Source organism: Ceratotherium simum, chromosome 6 (assembly GCF_057802395.1).
Source record: "Ceratotherium simum simum isolate JZ-2026a chromosome 6, ASM5780239v1, whole genome shotgun sequence".
Lineage (NCBI taxonomy): Eukaryota > Metazoa > Chordata > Mammalia > Perissodactyla > Rhinocerotidae > Ceratotherium > Ceratotherium simum.
The window spans coordinates 73,784,960-73,805,464 of record NC_141905.1 but is presented as its reverse complement, the minus strand read 5'-3'; the positions used below and the strand labels follow the sequence as shown (position 1 = coordinate 73,805,464).

General features: G+C 35.9%; 1 protein-coding gene across 4 annotated transcripts in view; it reads right to left on the bottom strand.

Annotated features, from left to right (window-relative positions):
* Nucleotides 1-20,505, bottom strand: part of ATRNL1 (attractin like 1) — a 773,536-nt gene that overhangs the window by 721,157 nt on the left and 31,874 nt on the right. For all 4 annotated transcript variants that reach the window (XM_087432666.1, XM_087432665.1, XM_087432664.1 and 1 more), the window contains exons 4-5: nucleotides 15,700-15,828; nucleotides 14,107-14,315 (exon numbers count right to left, since the gene is read on the bottom strand). In XM_087432666.1, coding sequence (XP_087288792.1) covers nucleotides 14,107-14,315; nucleotides 15,700-15,828 — 338 coding nt within the window. The remainder of the gene's footprint in view (nucleotides 1-14,106; nucleotides 14,316-15,699; nucleotides 15,829-20,505) is intronic.

Genomic DNA, 20,505 nt, shown 5'->3' with positions numbered 1-20,505 from the left:
CGTCCAAAACTAAAATCTTAATTTTTCCCTCCCAAATCTGCTCTTTCATCAGTGTTTACCATCTCAGGAAATGGCACTTTCACTCACCCAGTGTCCCGGGCAAAGACCATGGTGCTATTCTTGAGTTCTCTCTTTGCCCCACGCCCCACACCCAATCCACCAACAAATCCTGGACTGACATTCATTAGGTATGCAGGGATACAGCCTTTCCAATTGTTACAGTATGGAAATGATTCAGTGATTATTGGTAAGCAGATGCTGCCTCAAGTACCTGCCTTCCCTTCCCAGTTCCCCTGGCCCCTCCCCTGAGATAATCCAGACCTCTGCACAATCAACAACTAAAGGGATAATGTCTGGCACAGTATGGCTCATCCAGGATCCTGCTCCAGTCCTAAGGCCAGCAACCATTTTGACTGGTGTCTGTGTGTCTGTATCTTATAATTATAAGCATTTTTAAATTCTATCACCCTACCAGACTCCAACCACTAATCCCTTTCTCTACAACTACTATCCTAGTCCAAGCCATCATCTACTCTCACCTGGACTATCGAAACAGCCTCCAAATTAGACGGTGTCCTTATTTCCATTGCTCTTTCCCATCATATTCAACTCTTTACAATGTAACCAGAATGACTAAAAACATAAATCCACTCCTATCATTCCCCTATTCAAAATCTTTCAATCAGGGGGCCGGCCCGGTGGCGCAAGCGGTTAAGTGAGCGCGCTTCGCTGCAGTGGCCCGGGATTCACCGGTTCGGATCCCGGGTGGGCACTGACGCATGCTTGTCAAGCCATGCTGTGGCGGCATCCCATATAAAGTGGAGGAAGATGGGCATGGATGTTAGCCCAGGGCCAGTCTTCCTCAGCAAAAAAAAAAAAAAAAAAAGAGGAGGATTGGCAGATGTTAGCACAAGGCTGATCTCACAAAAAAAAAAAAAAAACCTTTCAATCATTTCCCATCACACTTAAAATAAAATGAAAAATCCTAACAAAGCCTACAATCCCTACGTGATTGCCCTCAGTTATACACTGAATGAATGAATGAATGAATGAATGAAAGAAAAAAACCTTAGAACTATAAAAGATTATGAGCCTGAGCTATGAAGTCAAACCTATCTTTCCTACTTATTAGCTGTGAAATCTTGGACAAGTTACTTAACTTTTCTAAGCTTCAGTTTAATCATGGAGATTATACCTCAAATAACATAAGATTCTGTGAAAATAAAATGAGATTGTACTTAATATTTAATACTATAATAAAAGCTTCATAACAGTAACCTTATTGTTGTTATTAAGTCAACCCCTCATTTTATATACATATGAGGAAACTAAGTATAATTAAGTCTACAGGCAAAATAGGTTAATGAAGTCTAGTGTTATTAGATATAAATATACATGACAAGAGAAAAAAGTAAAATTACAAGTAAAAAATTCCTATAATCACAGGTAAACTGAATTGAGAAATAATGGCAAAGAACGAAAGCTAGAATAAAGAAAGTACTACAAAATTTTGAAAGTTTTTCCAAAGCAATTCTAGACTACTGAATTCCATTCTTTCTTCCTTTCCAAAGTATTCTAATTATTTTGCCTTGGAAAAGTATTTCTAAAGGAATCTATCTCTGATTTTATAATGGCAATCAGTACAAAAATTTTATTTGCTTTTACACAAATTAAATTTATAAAATAACTTTTGCTTCCATAAAGAAGGATAAAGATTTAAAGTCTTCAGGTGAGTGAAACAGCAATACTCCAAAGGTCCCCCAAATTTATAAACAGATTTATATACTAATTTCTGATGTTACTAGAAAAACTATAATTGCTATATACGAAGACACAGAATGGAAAACCTAGCAGTACAATTGTATCTTCTCTAACAACGAGGCAGATGAGTTGTTCCTTCTACTGACTCATATTTTAACAGTAGGCTTTGATTTCTAAAAACAAGAATTAGTCTGAGTAGAGTTTCTTTATATCATTTAAAGCAGGAAAAGAAACCAAAAAGTGATTTAGTCAAATAAGGAATTTTCAGGGAAAAAAATTAATCTTGCTTCAGAATTTCAGACTTCTTTTTGATACCATTTTGGCTCATACCTTAAATTCATATTTAATCTATGGCATCGTAAAAAAATATTTATTTTACTACTAAGGTGGTACATATTTAAGGGTCAAATTTTATTTATTTTCTTTTTGAAATTCTCAATTGAAAACATTAAATAAATACAGCCAACTTTGAACTATATCAAATGCAAGTTGTTAAGCTGCATTTCTATAAATAACTCTATACTACAGATATAACTTTGGGTATTTTAAATAAATCTAACAAAAAAATATAGATATATGCCCTCTAACAGTATCTCTAGGGTAGTAGTATATCAGTTAGATTTCTTTGGATGTAAGCCACAGAAACTAATTTTGGCTAGCTTAAGGAAAAGTGGGAATTTATTGGAAAAATATGGGGAAATTCAGAGAATTTTAAAAAGAGGCTGAAAAATCAAGCTTACAACAGACAGGTATCTGGATTTATCATCCCATCCAGACTACTCTCAATAACTGAAAGGCAATTTTCCAAGAAGAAATTGGATTGCTAATAGGAAAGGGAAAATATGCTGAGAAGGGAGATTTTAAGAGAGGTATATGTAACTTACTGTAACCATTCCAGGAACAGTCTTATGATTTAATATGTGTACTGAATCTGAAGTTCTCCAATAAAAGGCAAATCAAGATAACATCACTGCAAGAGTCTTATCTTCTAACATCATTAGAAAAATTTCATTTTGTTTCAGTATCCAAAGTATTCTAAACATTTTCTAGGCCCATAATACCAATCTCCAAAGGCCAGGTGTCAATTTTAGTGTATTTTAAATGTCCACAGCTGTTTTGACAATATTTTAACTTTACAGAACAGTGAAGTGTATGAGTGGTAATCATTACTCTAGATCTGTTCCAAGAATACTTGGTTCTCAAAGCTTAGGTCAATGATGCTATTACAGTACGGAAACGAACTGCCATTCTGTTGGCAAAGATCAGCAGTTTCTAACTTATTTTTGAGCTGCGGAAGGCTTAAAACAAAGCTTTACAGATTTTGGTTCTGATTAGTTGAAAATGACAAATACAGAGTTAGCTAGGATTGAGATCAGAATTTGTTTATCCTACTTATCTAAGTCAGAGGCAACAAAATAAGTGGTTGTAAATATTTCAACATTAGGTAAGCTTCTATAAGGAACCTATATGCCTAGCATACAATGTTCTGTGAATCGTATTGTGACCCATAGCTCAGTCTTTTGTTCTACTCTCTCTACACTCACATCCCTGGTGATTTCATCTGATCTCATGGAGATCAGGAGTTTCCAATTTAATATTTTTAAGCCAACCACCCCCAAATTTATAGCTACAGTACAGACTCCTCTCCATTAAACTTCAACTGCCTCTTCAATATCTCCTCTAAGATGTCTAAAAGACATCTCAAACTTAACATACCAAAATCAAACTGATCTTCCTCCTGAAATCTTCCTCAGATCAGCTGATGACAACCACCTTACTCTAAGGTGAAAAATCTTTTTTTTTTTTTTTTTTGTGAGGAAGATCAGCCCTGAGCTAACATCCATGCTAATCCTCCTCTTTTTGCTGAGGAAGACTGGCTCTGAGCTAACATCTTTTGCCAATCCTCCTCCTTTTTTTCCCCCAAAGCCCCAGTAGATAGTTGTATGTCATAGTTGCACATCCTTCTAGCTGCTGTATGTGGGACGCGGCCTCAGCATGGCTGGAGAAGCGGTGCGTCGGTGCGCGCCCAGGATCCGAACCCAGCCCGCCAGTAGCTGAGCGCATGCACTTAACCGCTAAGCCACGGGGGCGGCCCTAAGGTCAAAAATCTTAAAGTCATCTTTAATTCTTTTCTTTCTCTCATCCCCCATATCCAATGCATCAGCAAACCCTATTAACCCTGCTTTAAAATTACATTCAGGGGCCGGCTCCGTGGCTTGGCGGTTAAGTGCGCGCGCTCTGATGCTGGCGGCCCGGGTTCGGATCCCGGGAGCGCCCCGAGGCACCGCTTCTCCGTCCAACGCGAGGCTGAGTCCCACGTACAGCAACTGGAAGGATGTGAACCTATGACATACAACTATCTACTGGGGCTTTGGGGGGAAAAAACTGAATAAATAAAATCTTAAAAAAAAAAAAAAAAAAAAAAATTACATTCAGTATTCAAGCAATTCCTACCCCCTCCACTGCCTGCCCACATCCCTATCATCTCTCATCTAGATTATAATTATAGCAGGAGCCTCTTAATTGGTACTCTGCTTCCAGTCTATTCTCAATATAGAAGTCAACGGGAACCCTTAAAAATTAAGTCCAATTACGTCAATCTTCTGCTCAAAATTCTTCAGTGGCTCCCCATTTCACTTAGGGTAAAAGTCAAAATCCTTACAATGGTCTACAATCTAGCTCCATTCTTCACATACCTCCATCACGCCAACAACCCCTTAACCCCATATCCCTAATGATCCCCCTTGCTCTCTAACTTCTCTGAGCTCATATCTGACTAATCTCCCCCTCAGGAATTCAATTCCAGGCACACTGGTCTTTTTGCTGGTTCTCAAACACACGAGGCATGTTCCTGCCTTAGAGCCTTTGCACTGACTGTGCCCTCTGGCTGGAATGTTCTTCTCCTAAATATCTATATAGCTAACTCCCTCACTTGCCTCAAGTATTTGCTTAAATGTCACCTTCTCTACAAGGCCTAACCTGACTATTCTATTTTAAATTGTAACTCCCATCCTCAGATCTATCTATCCCTCTTTTTCAGCTCTACTGTATTTTTCCATTGTACTATCCCTTTCTAATACACTATACTTATAATATATATGTTATTTTTATTATCTATGGTCTGTCTCTCCCAGCTTGAATGTAAGCTCCACAAAGATTTTTGTCTGCTTTGTTCCACAATGTATACTAAGAACCTAGAACAGTGTCGAGCACTTGGCAGAAGCTCAAAAAATTTTGTTACAAAAATGAATGAATTAGTGAACAAGGCTTGTTATACACACATTCTCAATGCTACTTTTATTTTTAAACAGTCAACTTTCAAGTAAGTTAGAAATAAAAACAATTTTATTGGCTCTTGCAAAAAGCTGAATCTGCTGTTTTTGTTAGGTGGGAGAATAAACTAAAAGAGAAGAATTTAATCTAGTACATTACCTGTCACTTGTCTCTCCACAAAGTTAAATAAAGCAGAGAGATCATGTTTATCATTATTAAATTTCTAAAGGAAAATGTAAGCTATCCTGTGAATTTCTTCAAGGCAACCTATTACCTCACATGTACTTATACACTATCCTAAAGTACCTATGTCTTAATATGTTATATGACTAACCCAGAAAAAAAAATACTTTAGGATAAAGTATTTTAGGATAAAATATTCATGAGTTTGAGTTAAAAGATTTCATATTTTTCTAAAACAAACAAAAGTATCAAGTTTTTACAACTTGAACAACGCCATGGAGTTTAAGTGTATGTTCTGGTAGTCAATACTGCCACCCAACGGCAAATGTTAAAATTTAAAACCAAAGGATTGAAACAAATACAAGACAAAGGATCCAAGAACCAGATGCTCAAATTCAATTGTTTCTCTCAATATTTAAAATTCTGTTTTTTATATCAAGTAAACTACATAATTTATTGGCGTATTCACCTTCTAAAACATCTATACTTGAATGTCCATATATCACTGTGCTAACAAATCTATTTCTAATTCATTCATTCAACAAAAAAAGAAAAAAATTTGAGTGCCTACTACACGTCAAGCACTATAGTAAGTGCTAGGGGCACAAAGGTGATCAAACATAATCATTCTTAACTTTATAGAGTTTGTATTTCAGTAGGAAAGATAATCAAAGAATCACACAAACATAAATTTGATATAAATATATCACATTTATAAAAATATAAATTTATATTTATAAATTTATATTTATAAAAATATAAATTTAAACATAGGGTCCTATGAAAGCATATGAGAGGGGGATCTGACTTGGTCTTAGAATGTTAATGGGGTGAGGGTATTCTAGGAGGAAGTTCAGAAATAAGAAAGGCCTTGAAATAGTAAGGAATAAAGATCATGCAAGAAACTGAAGTAAGTCCAAAGGAAAGTGTGACTTTAAATAAAGATTCAGAGGCACTATACAAAGCTATCAAATTACATGACATATATATTCAGATATTGTCTTTTAATCAATAATTTAAAGGCTTAAACAACCAACTCTAATCCTTATATGAGAACTGTGTCTGAACTAGATTGAAAAGGAATACTGAGAACATAAAAACACCCTAAAGACATTTAAAAGGACTGAACAATAAAATTGAGCAAGATATTCAGGAATAGGAAAAGAACAGAGACAATTTTTAAATGGTTAAGTAACAGTCTTGTATATAAAAGATGGTAACCTATTTTTCATCTCTATAGAATAGGGAAAAAAATGTTTTGTTGTAATGGACTAAGCAAAAGTCAAATGCTAAAGCCTGCTGGTGTATCTTTATAACCTAATTCCTACCATCTACGCCACACTGCAAAGTTTTCCTGAGTAGACATGAGAGAACCACTCAGCCCATTCCTTGTCAATTATGGCAACAATCTATACTTAAAAATATTTTATTTGGATTTTTTATTTGTTTGGAAGATTCTAATCATTCAAACCCCCTTCCTGTGCTTGGGAAAATCTCTCATTGTGTGAATTTTGTTCAGAAACAGGATCTCTCCCCACTACAAAAATCAGAAAAGTTAAATTCTCTATTCCCATATTTCAAGGCAGCCAAGGTACAAGTAAGACCTAAGTTTGCCAAGGAGATGCTACTAAGCAGGACTTTGAATCCTCACAAGTGATACACAGATGTGGGAACAATTTAGAATTCTTTCTATCCATGCATGCAGTATGCACAGTAAGAATGCTAGTGGTGGTATCCAGGGACCAGTGGCAGTGACAGGAGTATCCTAATCACACTTTCCTATGGCTTCATCTCTGCTGCGAACTTACCTACCTAGCCTTCTGTTCTACCTGCCCCTTCCCAACCAAGGTATTTCCAGCCTTCCCATCTCTTTTGTGAGCTACTCCATGTCCTTTTGTATTAGTTAGGGTACAGGTGAAGAGAACCAAAAATAAGTTGCTTAAATAAGCTAAAAGTTAATTTCTCTCTCAGGAAACATTCTAGAGGCAAATGGGCAAGTGCTACTGGTTACTGTAGTTACTGCCATTTACCAGCCATTGGGAAAGATCTCAATGATCTAAAATTTCTACACAGCACTTCCACTCACATCCTACTGACCTAAACTTAGTACAACAGCCATACTAACTGTAAGGAAGGCTGAGAAATGTGGCATGGAGCTGGAAGACCATATGCTAAGCTAAAAACTCAGTGGATTCTATTACTAAAAAGAAGGAAAGAAGGAATGCTGAGAGATAGTGTCTCTCCCATACTTCCCAGTTAACTGCCTTTTCTGCTCAAGTAAGCCAGAACTTACTGTTTCTGTTGCTTAAAATCAAAGATTTCCAGTGATTCAGATTTTTTTTAAGTTATGTAAAAGGGAGAAACATGAAGCCACCCTGATTAGGGAGATAATGGGGCGGACACCACCCCATGTGCTTTGAAGTGTGTTTTGAAAATTAATGTTCTACTATATTCTTTATATATGAACATAAATACAATTTGTTATATCTTGATTTTGATGTTTTAAAAATTCCTCATCTATCCCAATGTTTGGAAACCATCTTAAAGAAAAATGCTTTTCAAAGTTGCCTTTTTCCCTCCTGTGACTTATTAAGACTTAAATTTTATTACGTGAAAAATGTCACAGAAGCAGATGAGTCCATATGGGTTCCTATCCTTTAAGTAACCTAACTAATATGTATATATCATTATCTTTGACAACTAGACATTATGACAAAATTAAACATTATACAATAAACTTGAGTGCTTTTCAAAATGGTACACTTGGCATTTTCTATATTCTTTACTATTTCAGCTTTTGGTTTTTGTTAAGTGCTTTCTATAGGAAAAGGGAGACAGTTGACTTTAATGGTGCCTTCTTATCCTTAAAACATACTCCTATGTAATTTGGAAAAATGCCTCAAACAGTAAAAAGATGAAGGCAGAGAGTTAAGGAAGAAAGACTTAGATGAGAAAGTAAAGGAGGGAAAAGTATAGTGATGGCAGAGCAGAAGTCTTAGGAGGTGCCATGTAGAAAAACTGAATTTAGAAAACAAGAGGCATGAAGACCAGGCGGGACAAGCACTAGAGAGATGTTAGGAAGGGATCCAAGACTTAAGATAAAGCAGGCCTTTCCTCTGTGTCCTCTTAATAAAATCTCGGTTTCTAGAAAGCAACGCTTACTTTTTTATTTGTATACTAGCACAGAACCAAACAGAATAAGTAAAGTTAACCAACATAAAAGGATAAAATACAATGGAGGTAGCAACAATTTGTTATTTTTAAACCAAAGAATCTAGTTATGAATAACACAATACAAAAACCTGCCAGCGTTTGAATCTCATAAAGATTGCTTCCTCAACTCTCATTTTCAAATATCACTAGTTCTTTGATCATTCCCCAGATGTCCTAGAAACAAATCTCTCTGTCTTTTTCCCTCAATGATTCCCATTCTATGTATCTGAAATAAAAACATCATTTTTCCCCTAATTATTTTGGTCATAATCCCACCTACTTTAAGCTATGCTTCCTTAAATAGAGAATCAGGAATCAGGTTTGAAGCTCAAAGGAACCAATCTGCACATCTTTTTGAAAAAAGCACAAAATCTCTTTCAGCAAGCACTCTACCCTTAAAACACTCACATTAACTCAGAGATCAATTATTTAATTATTAATAATAATGATATAAAAACGTCTGATTTCTATATATTTTGTAATTTATTAAAAATATGTATATATATATATAATTCATATAACTTTATTTTAAAAGTTAACATACCTAGTATTTGCCTCATTTCCATTTGCTCACAGAAATATAAGAGTCGAGAATTTTTATGATTTGAGGCATTACTGATGAGAATAATAAAATTTTAAAGGTCAATAAACAAAAGCCAGAAAAACAAAAGATAATATTTTGAACCAGATCTATAGTACAAAACCACCAGAAAATAAACCATTTCAAAGAATGACTAATAAAAGGAAGTAAAGAACAAAAAAAGGACAGACACGTTCATAGAGAATATTATATAAATGTATTCCTCTTTTGCTTTCACGACTGTTAAAATGAGATGGACATTAATAGCAGTTGAAGACCAGTTTGAAAAATATTGTAAGGACCGGGGATCATCACGGTGGCATAACAGGATCCTTTTGTCTCTCCCCTTCAATCTACAGCAAATAAAACATCCATAACCCAATAAAGGCTACACTGCCCAACACACCAGGATGCCAGAGAGATCTACACATCAGTACATACAAAGGTGGATGGATTGGAATACACAGAGGAGACCAAGTGGGGAAACCTCGGAGGCGGTGTCCAGGATCCTGGCCCCTGGCCACAGCCACTGAGCCGGCTGCCCTCAGCCACAGAGAACCTGGCTGGGAGCAGCAGAAGCGGGCACATGATTCTGGTCTCCTATCTACAGTGGCATCTGCAGCCACAGGAAGCAGAGCAGCAGCAGAGGTGAAGCCCTGTGATCACAGACCCTGGCTGTGGCTCAGAGCCTGGGAGCATCAAGCAGAGGCACACCCACGACTCCTACCTTCCAACCTCAGCAGTGCCTGGGGCCAGAAGGAAATGGGCAACAACAGAGATGGAGCCCCAAGAACCCGGCTCTCTCTCTACCCTTCCTCTGCCCCTGCCACGGCGGTGGAGCTTCCAACCCAGAATGTGGCAGAAGCATCAGCCATCTCTATACCCCCAACGGCCAAGCCACTGACTGCAGCAACACCAGCAACAGCAAGGCATCAGTGACCCCCAGAGGTGCCGGCGGCGACAAGAGTACCGGCAGCACCCCTAATGGAGGTGGTGGAGGGTGGAACATGCCAATCCTCAACTATAGCCAGAGGCAGCTCAGGTGAGAGAAACCAAAAACTAGTGCTATAGCACCACCTACTGAAAAACAAAAGAAAGGCCTCTAATCAACCAGTTAAATAGTTAGAATCAAAACAAAGAAAGCTATACCTAAAAAAGAAAAGTGCTCGCTATGACAAATGTGCCAGCAGAGGAGTAACTCAGCAAGTACCATGAAAAGCCATCGTAACACAGCATCACAAAAAGAAAATAACAATTCTCCAGAAACCAAACATGAAGTCATGGAAGAGTGTGATCTAACTGATAAAGAATTCAAAATAGCTGTCTTGAAGAAACTCAACGAGCTACAAGAAAACTCAGAAAGGCAGTTCAATGAGCTCAGGAATAAAATCAATGAGCAAGGAATACCTTATAAAGGCAGTGAAACTCTAAAAAAGAACCAAACAGAAATTCTAGAGCTGAAGAACTCAATAAAGGAGATGATGAGTGCATTAGAAAGCACTGGAAATAAAGCAGACCATATGGAAGAGAGAATTAGCAAGCTTAAAGACAGAAACACAGAAATGATGCAGGTAGCAGAGGATAGAGAACTAACATTTTTTTTAAATGTAGAAATTGTACAAGAATTATCTCATGCCATTAGAAAGGGCAACATAAGGATAATGGGTGTCCCAGGAGAAAAGAGAGAGAAAGGAGCAGAAAGCTCACATAAAGAAATAATAGATAAGAACTTCACAAACTTGAGGAAGGAACTGGATATACAAATCCATGAAGCTAATAGAACACCTAATTATCTCAATGCAAAAAGACATTCTCCAAGACACATGATAATAAAACTCACAAAAATCAATGACAGAGAAAGAGTATTAAAGGCAGCTAGGGGAAAAAAAAAACCAATAACTTCCAAAGGAACCTCCATTAGACTATCAGCAGTTTTCTCTGCAGAAACTCTACAGACCAGGAAAGAGTGGAATGATATATTCAAAATACTGAAAGATAAAAACTGTCAGCCAAGAATACCCTATCCAGCAAAGTTATCCTTCAGATATGAAGGAAAAATAAAGGCTTTCCCATACAAATAAAATCTGAGGGAGTCTACTGGCACTAGACCTGCCTTCCAAGAAATGTTGAAAAGAGATCTCCTACCTGAAACAAAAAGGAAAAAGTATACAAAACTTTGAGCAAGGTGATAAGTAGACAGAAGCAGAAAATTCCAATTCTATACCAGAATAGGTCAGTACACAATTGTAACATAAAGGTTAAAGGGAAAGGAAGACTTAAAAATAACTTTAACCACTTCAATTTGGTAATGAACTCACAATATAAAAAGAGATAATTTGTGGCAATAAAAACATTGAAGGGGAAGAGGAAAAGGACAGAACTTGTACAGGCAAATGAAGATAAGATGCTATCAGCATAAAAAGGACTATCTTATCTAGGAGACCTTTTATACAAACCTCACGGCAACCACAAAACAAAAATTCAGAGCAGAATCACAAAACATAAAAAAAGGAAACTGAGGAAAACATCACAGAAAACCACCAAACTGAAATGGCAGAAAGAAACACAAGGAAAAAAAACAATGGAAACATAGAGCAACCAAAAAACAAAAGATAAAATGGCACCATTAAGTCCTCACAAATCAATAATCACCCTGAATGTAAATAGATTGAATTCACCAATCAAAAGACACAAGAGTGGCTGGATGGATTAAAAAACAATACTCAACAATATGCTGCCTCCAGGAGACCCATCTCAGCACTAGAGACAAACACAGGCTCAAAGTGAAGGAATGGAAGATTATACTACAAGCAAATGGCAACCAAAAGAAAGGAGGTGTAGCCATACTTATATCAGACAAAACAGACTTCAAACCAAAATAGATAAGAGACAAAGACAGACATTATATAATGATAAAGGGAGCAATCTATCAAGAAGACATAAAACAAACAAAAAAACAAACAACTCAATCAAAAAATGGGCAGAGGATCTGAACAGATATTTTTCCAAAGAAGATATACAGATGGCCAACAAGCACATGAAAAGATGTTCAACATCACTCGTCATTATGGAAATGCAAATCAAGACTACTATGAGATAGCACCTTAAACCTGACAGAATGGCTATAATTAACAGGAAAAAAAATAACAAATGTTGGAGAAGTTCTGGAGAAAAGGCAATTCTCATACACTGCTGATGAGAATGCAAACTGGTGCAGCCACTATGGAAAACAGTATGGAGATTTCTCAAAAAGTTAAAAATAGAAATACCATATGATCCAGCTATCCCACTACTGGGTATTTATCCAAAGAACATGAAATCAACAATTCAAAAAGATTTATGCACCCCTATGTTCACTGCAGCATTATTCACAACAGCCAAGACATGGAAGCAACCCAAGTGCCCATCAACTGATGAATGGATAAAGAAGATGTAGTATATATATACAATGGAATACTATTCAGCCATAAAAAAAGACAAAATTGTCCCATTTGCAACAGTATGGATGGACCTTGAGGGTATTATGTTAAGCGAAATAAGCCAGACAGAGAAAGACAAATACGGTATGATTTCACTCAAATGTGGAAGATATAACACATGGATAAGGAAAACAGATTAGTGGTTACTAGAGGGGAAAGACGTGGGGTGGGCAAAATGGGTAAAGGAGCACATATATATGGTGACAGATAAAAACTAGACTACTGGTGGCAAGCACAATGTAGTCTTTACAGAAACTGATATATACTAAGGTACACCTGAAATTACACCATGTTATAAACCAATATGACCTGAGTAAAATAATTTTTAAAAAAATAAAATACGTAAATAAAAAAAATAAAAGGACATTATTTTAGTTTCAAGACGAAATGAAAAAAAATGATATCTTAAGGCACTTTTTAGACAAAGAAAGGTCACAAATTATTAAAATAGCCACTTAACAAAATGCATGCCCCTATAATTAAAGAACACTGAGAAATTTGTATCAGTCATTATCATAATAGGTAATCAAATTCAATTCAAGAAGAAATCACTGGTATTTTGTGTGGTTGGAGTAACTAATTACTTTTAATGAGATAACATGGATTTAAGATGAGCATGATTCATACAAAATCTAAAATAATTCCTCTAAATAAGTACTCAGCATACTCAGTACCATTTTTCCAAAAAGTCTTCTCAAGCATGATGAATACAACCACACGAGGAGCACATTCTCTTTGGTTTTTACTTAGACATGTCTGATAGGCACCACTGCTACTATTGCTACACTGCATACACACATGATCACATAACTTCAGATTATGTATTTCTTGAGTCAAGTTCCCTCTATCAACAGGATTAATATGTTGGCACAAAGTAAGCTCTCAATATGTAAATATTTAATTAGCACAAAGTAAGCTCTGGATGGGTAAGCATATGGATAACTAGACCTGTCTTCATGTAATTCCACAATTACAAAATTTAGGATTTTATACCCAAACACTTAAGTAAGCTGAAACTCTTCAATGTAGTCTAAAATTCATCTTTAATGATAGATATTTATAGAAATTCTTCCCCAGGAATCTCACTTTTGCAATAAGCAGCTGAAATACTTGATCTTCTTTTGAATACTTTAAATCTTCTGTGTTCTATTAAAAATAGCCACAAGAGGTCAGTCTTTCCTAAGAAATAAGTTAAATATACTACACGCAGTACCTTCCAAGATAAGCATCTATTTCTGCAAAATATTATTTATGTTATCCAGTACAAATCAAATTTGAATGCACCACATGCTAAATTCAGTCCAGTCATTAAATGTTTGGAGATTCAACAAAAAATTACAGAAGATCATAATGATCATACACTGTACTACAATGTAAAAAGAGCTTCATATAAACCTTGATTTTCAAAACAGCACGTAGACAAAATCTTTACCAATTCTATTTGTGAAGAAGAAAACTATGAAGAAGCTGATTATTAATCTGAACATGCTAAAAACAAAATAATTATGTGATATTTGGGTGTGCAAACTGTAGCCTAACAAAGGTGCGGAGAAACTGTATTAATCTATTAGATACATGAATCAACGTTTCAAAAGCCATCAGACCACAAGTGCTTACCTTGCCAACTATCATTGCAGACACACAATTTTTCTCCCGTTAGGTCACAGTAACCATGATCTGGACTCCCGCAGTTGGCTTTACAGTAAGGAATATCACAAGCTTCACCCTTCCAGTATTTATCACATTCACAGTATACTTGACTTGGAACAGAGATACTAGTTGTACATTTCCCATGACCAGAGCAATTGTTAGGACAAGAATTGATTCTGTAAAATATAATTCACATATTCAAATTCAAGATAATTGAAAAAGGATTTCGGTTGATATTTCATAAACTTTATCATTTTTATGTTGTGTCTTATGTGTCTCACAACACAATTTCACAATGTGACTTCAATTCTTTACTCTGTACCCTTTTACAGAGTAAAATTCAGTTGCAGTAAAATGCAATTCAGTTACATTCAGCTGCAACTGGCCTTAGTTCACTCAATGAGTTTATTACTTTGCTACCAAGACTCCAAACTTCCAAGGACTATGCACTCAACATCTGCAGGGCCTATATAGTTCCAAGCACAATGTTTTGTAAAGACTTAAGTACTCAAATGTTCTGAATACACATTTTACAGAGAACAATTAAATTCATGCTGAAACAACATGAGAACTCAAGATATAACTTGGTTATATAATATTTAAATAGCATCCTATCACCTATATATACACAGTTATAGAAGAAAAGGCATGTTCACCAAATTTTATTTTAAGGCACTTTAACTGATTACATTCTACTATATACTTATTCTCCCTTGTGTACATACTTGAGATAAATAAACCCTATAATAAATTGCTAATTCAAAGATATTTAGAATATTCTACTCCTGGTGCAAAAATTCTCTGGTTATCATTTTCTACATTTCTGAAGATAGGGGAAAGAAAGATATCAAGTTCCTCTGTGCCATTCCTGTGAAAGCATCTGAAAGCATCTCTGGCTACTTCACTTCACCCTTGGACTTCCAGATATAAAAATTTATAGAAAGTGTCAGACACATAATAGATTCTCAATAAATATTATATTTCTAATTTTAGAGGAGACAGTGATATAGCCACTTACCTTATCTCCTAAGCCTCAATTTCCTCCTTGGAAAAAACCCACTTGACAGAATTGTTGTGAAGAGAATTAAAGAACATAATATATATAAAGCACCCAGTACCACCCAGTACAGTCTCTGGAATACAGAAGGACTATGAAAACTTAGCTCTTATAACCCTCTTCAAAGTAGGAGTAAAATACCTTGGAGCACAGAAAGGCAGAAGAGGGCTCCCTGCAATCCCACACACCCGGTTGCTACTAGTAAAGTTACACTAGCTTGTTTACCAACAAACAATTTTAAATTTTGTAATTAATTTTTAACCAAACTTAACTTGCTGCCATAATGTCTTGAGACTTAGAAATTATCCTAATACAAGCTTAGACAGTACTTTGAAGCATATTATTAAAGATTTTGTGTCACTTAGGAAAAGATCCTGTATATTTTGAAATTTAACACACTAGCCTGCTCCTCGTATATAAGACATTTATAAAAACAAACAATAAACTCTTTTAAGTCAAATTATAAGAATCACTACAAGATGAAATTTAAAAAAAATACTTACGAATAAAAAATGTTGAAACCAGTTAGATTATATGCAGCATCACTAAAAAAATGTAACAGTGCATAGCCAGATGTTGTAACAACTTCAGGCACAGTTTCATTTCCCCTTATTTCAGGGACTATCAAACCACTATAAGAGAGCAGAATTGAACATTGTGTATATCAAAATACATATGCCTGTTAATCATATAAAACTTACTCAAAAATATTCTGTCAGAAATCACTAAGTATCTGTACTAGTGGGCAACTAGGGAAATAAATCCAAAAGGAGTTCCTAGCCATTTCTCACCCAATCAGCTCTCCTACTGCTACCAATAAACTAACATCTATTCTCACGTCACCACACTCCTTCATCTCACCATTTAGACTGCAATGTCCCATTTCTCCCTTCCTCCTGCTATCCATCCTGTCATAATACTATAGGGTGGTCTTTTACTTAACTCACATATAAACCTTCACTTAAAGCCATCTTGGTACTCTAACAAGTGACCTTATAACTTTATTTTTTCCCACTGGTTGCAAATTCTGATGAAGCTACAAGAAACACTCCACACCAGGAAAGACTACAGTGACATTCTAGTTCAAGTTGTACACTTCCAACACACTAACCTAGGTATTTTAGGTCATGTAAAAATATACACTTTTTCTTTTTCTCTAAAATTCTGCATACTTATACAAATTATATTAATATGTAACTAGTCCAAAAGACAATATTACTCACTTAAGCCCATACGCACACAAAATAAAATAAACTTTGTGGGGGGGAACATAAACGTGCAAAAGCAAGACTTCTAGGTTAGTAACTACTACCTCTCTCTTTTTAAGCCTACTTGTTCTTGGGGAAAAATTATATATCTTCATTTACTTACACCATACTATCCTCTCTAAATCTGTGACAACATGCAATATGCGAAAGAAAAAAAGCTACTAACAACAAATGACATTACTCAAAATAGTCAATTCCTTTAGACACTGTTAAACTTATGTTTTGGCACTACCAGGAACTGAATTCCCTCATTCAAATCATATTTGACAGAACAAAATGAAATATTATAGTCAAATAATCTATTTTGCAAATACATTCTGAAAAGCAAACAATTTAAAAAGTAACATTCTGAAAAGCAAATTAATCAATCAACTCTTGATGCTTTAATAATTATTATTACATCAACTAGCTTATGTCTGTGAATGAACAAAAGATTTTAAAAGGAGATTGCCAACAGAATTCAAATTCTATAATACCAATCTTAGTTACACATATACATTTTTCATTATAGAGAGATTATACCAAAATGAGTACATTGCTAAAAATAATATTCCCAAGTCTTTATAATAGATATAGTTAATCTCTCCGAAACAGATTAAAAAAACAGATTTGTTTGCTTGGTGGTTTGTTTATAAGTGTTTTAAAAACATAAACGAAACAGGGCTTCCACTTCTTGCATAACACACCGAGCAATCTGGACCAATCAACCCTCCCACTGAAGTCAACTGGAAAAACAACAAATTTTCTAAAAACAAAAAAAATCAACTTGAAGGTATTAGAGAACTAAGATGATGATGAGCCCAGCCCAGAAATGATGCCATTTCTCCTTACAGACATTTGCTGATTTCAAAGCTGGAGGTGCAGTTTGAAGGGCTAAGAAACTTGAGTTTCTAGGAAACTAGGAAAACAAAAAGTGGAACCCAGGGCCCTCACTTTGACCCAGGATCCAAAGACTAGGAGTAAAAGTGAACTAGTAAAAGACAAGCCCTCCGGGGTATTGCACTGCAGCGTGGGTGTGAACTACATCAATAAGTGAATATTGAATTAGGATTCAGTTAACTATGGACTGCTAGTGTACCCAGGTACTCTCTGTAAGAAAATAACATCTGTCTAGGCCTCAAATTATTACTACGTATGATTTTACAACATGATATCCAGTACATAATAAAAAAAAAATAACGCTTCTCCATTCCAATCAATTCTCCATATTCTAAAAAGTTGCCTACAGAATCGAGTCCAGTTTCCTTAGTTTGGTATACAAGAAAGCAATACTACAGTGATTAAGGGATTATAAAAACTGGGCTCATATCCTGACTCTATCACTTACTAGCTAAGCAACTTTGGGCCACTCAAGGAATCTCTCTGTGCCTCAAGTCTCCATTTATAAAATGGCAATAATAATACCTACCTGAAGGGTTACTGTGAGGATTAAATGAGTTAATGTATATAAAGACCTCTTGCACACTGCCTGGCACATCAGAGCATTTAGTAGATGTTACTGATTACCACTTATTGAATAATCCGGCTCCTACCTATCCCTTCACATTTCCCATGATCAAGGTACTCATAACTACTTACTACTGTCCCAAAGTATAATGTTCTTTAATGCGTCTATGCCTTTATACATGTTTTTCTCTACCAAGAATGTTCTATCTGGCCCCCATACTTTGTCTATCATTCTTCTACTCATGAAGAATTAGTAACTTCTTCTAAAATCATATAGCACTCTTTTCATAACCTGATTATAACATTTATTGTGCTGTGTAAAAAAATCTGTTTATGTGCTGCCACCAGTGTCTAACTACTGTGTAGTGATGTAGCCTCCAAATCCTTGGAATTTCCCAAGTGATAGGAGTCTCTGTTACTCATGGTGGGCTCTGACAGTTTATGCTAATGAGGTGACTCATGGTGGGTCCCTAGACAGTTTAAGCTAATGAGATGACTCAGGAGGGGAGCTGACCATACCAGCAAGACCAACCATGTGATTAAAGGGTTGGGGCTTTAAGCCACAAGAAATCAATCTGATTTCCAGAGAGAGGAGGGGTGCTACAAATTGAGTTCAACCTTGTGGCCAATGATTCAATCAATCATGCCTACATAATGAAACCCCAATAAAAACTCTGGACATGTGTAGCTCAGGTGACCTTCCTGGATGGTGATACACACTGATGTGCTAGGAAAGTAACACGTCCTGAGGACACAAAACCTTTGTCTGTGATTCTCCCAGACCTCACCCTATAAGTCTCTTCATTTGATTGGTCCTGATTGTTATCCTTCATAATAAAATTGTAATCCTAAGCATAGTGCTTTCCTGAGTTCTGTGACTCATTCTAGTGAATTATTGAACCTGAGGGGGTAGTGCGCCCCCCTAAATTTGTAGCCAGCTGGTCATAAGTGTGGGTGGCCTGAGGACCCCAGAACTTGCAACCAGTCTCAAGTGAGACCAGTCTTGTAGAGGACTGTGCACTTAACCTATGAAGTTTGGCCCAACTCCAGGTAGTTGGTGTCTGAAGTCACTGCAGTGGCCTGTATCTTATTACTTATTGCATCCTCCAGGCTTATGATAGTCTCTGGAATTGAGTAGGTTATCAAATGTTTGTTGAATAATAAATACTTATACAACTGGAATAATTCAAACATTTAGATTCTGAATTCTTAGCAAGGTGAAATGCAAACAGTATAGGCTTTTAAGTCAAGAGACTGTCAAGTTCTAATTCTGGCTCTACCATCTATTAGAAGTAAAAACTTGGGGCCAGCCTCACGGCATAGGGGTTAAGTTCAGTGCACTATGTTTCAGTGGCCCAGGTTCACGGGTTCAGATCCTGGGTGCGGTCCTACAACCATTCGTTAGCCATGCTGTGGCGGCAACCCAAATACAAAAGAGAGGAAGATTGGCACAGATGTTAGCTCAGGGTGAATCTTCCTCAGCAAAAAAAAAAGTAAAACTTAATTTCTCTGAGTCTCAATTTTCTCAACTGTAAAATGGGGATAATAGTACTTCTTCCACAAGATCCTTGTGAGGAGCAGATGACATTTAAACTGCCTAATACAGTGCTTAGCATCAAGTGGATATTCAATAAACATGAGTTTTCCATCTCCCTCAGGATAGATAACAGGAACACTTGTGAATGAAAAATCACTGCTTCCATCTTCATAGTCATATACTAAATCCCATCCTCCTAATTACCTTACAAAAGTTTCCTTTAGTATCAAGAAAGGGGCTAAGAGTGTTAATGGATCACCGTTAATCAATGCAAAGCCATTATGACTCAAGAAAAACAAACGAAAAGGCACACATATAAATGATGGTCAGTCAATGGGGTCATAAAAATAGAGGAATGATAGCAGAGTGATATTTAAATTGCTAAAAATAAATGTACCAACTCCGGACCTTATCTAATTGTTCCAATGAATTATCTTACAACATAATTATTCAGAAGGCTCTACTCCATTTTCTATCTACTGTCCTTAGATGAAGGGGCTACTCCTGGCTACTTTTTATATAATTTTCAAACAACTCAAAAATTAAGTTTAAAAGTATCTTGGGCAATGGCAATATCACAGAATAAGCGTCTAAGCTCCCAAGGAATCACTCTGAAACAGTCATTCGGAAATACAAGTCCTCACACGTCTGTCCAACACAATAATAGTTCACATTCCTGTTAAACAGAATATTTGTGACATAAATAGTAAAAAGAAAAAATAAAATAAAAGACTTTGAAGGGAATATTAAGCTTTTATCTATATTTAAATTTTTAACAATGACAGAACATATGAGATATTATGTAAATAACAAAAGTAAGAAATAATGTAATGAATAACTCTGCAACAATCATGTCAGTTAAATTGTACACAAAATCTACACTGTATGTTCCTAATTTTTTCTGTGTCTAATATAGTCTCTTCTACTCGCAAAATATTTTATAATAATTTGTACATACACACAGAAAAAATTTTTAAATTGATACTGAAAATGCTGTGATTTTAAAATTGTCTGACCACCTACTAACAATAAAATATTTGAAGTAACCAAAATTCCCA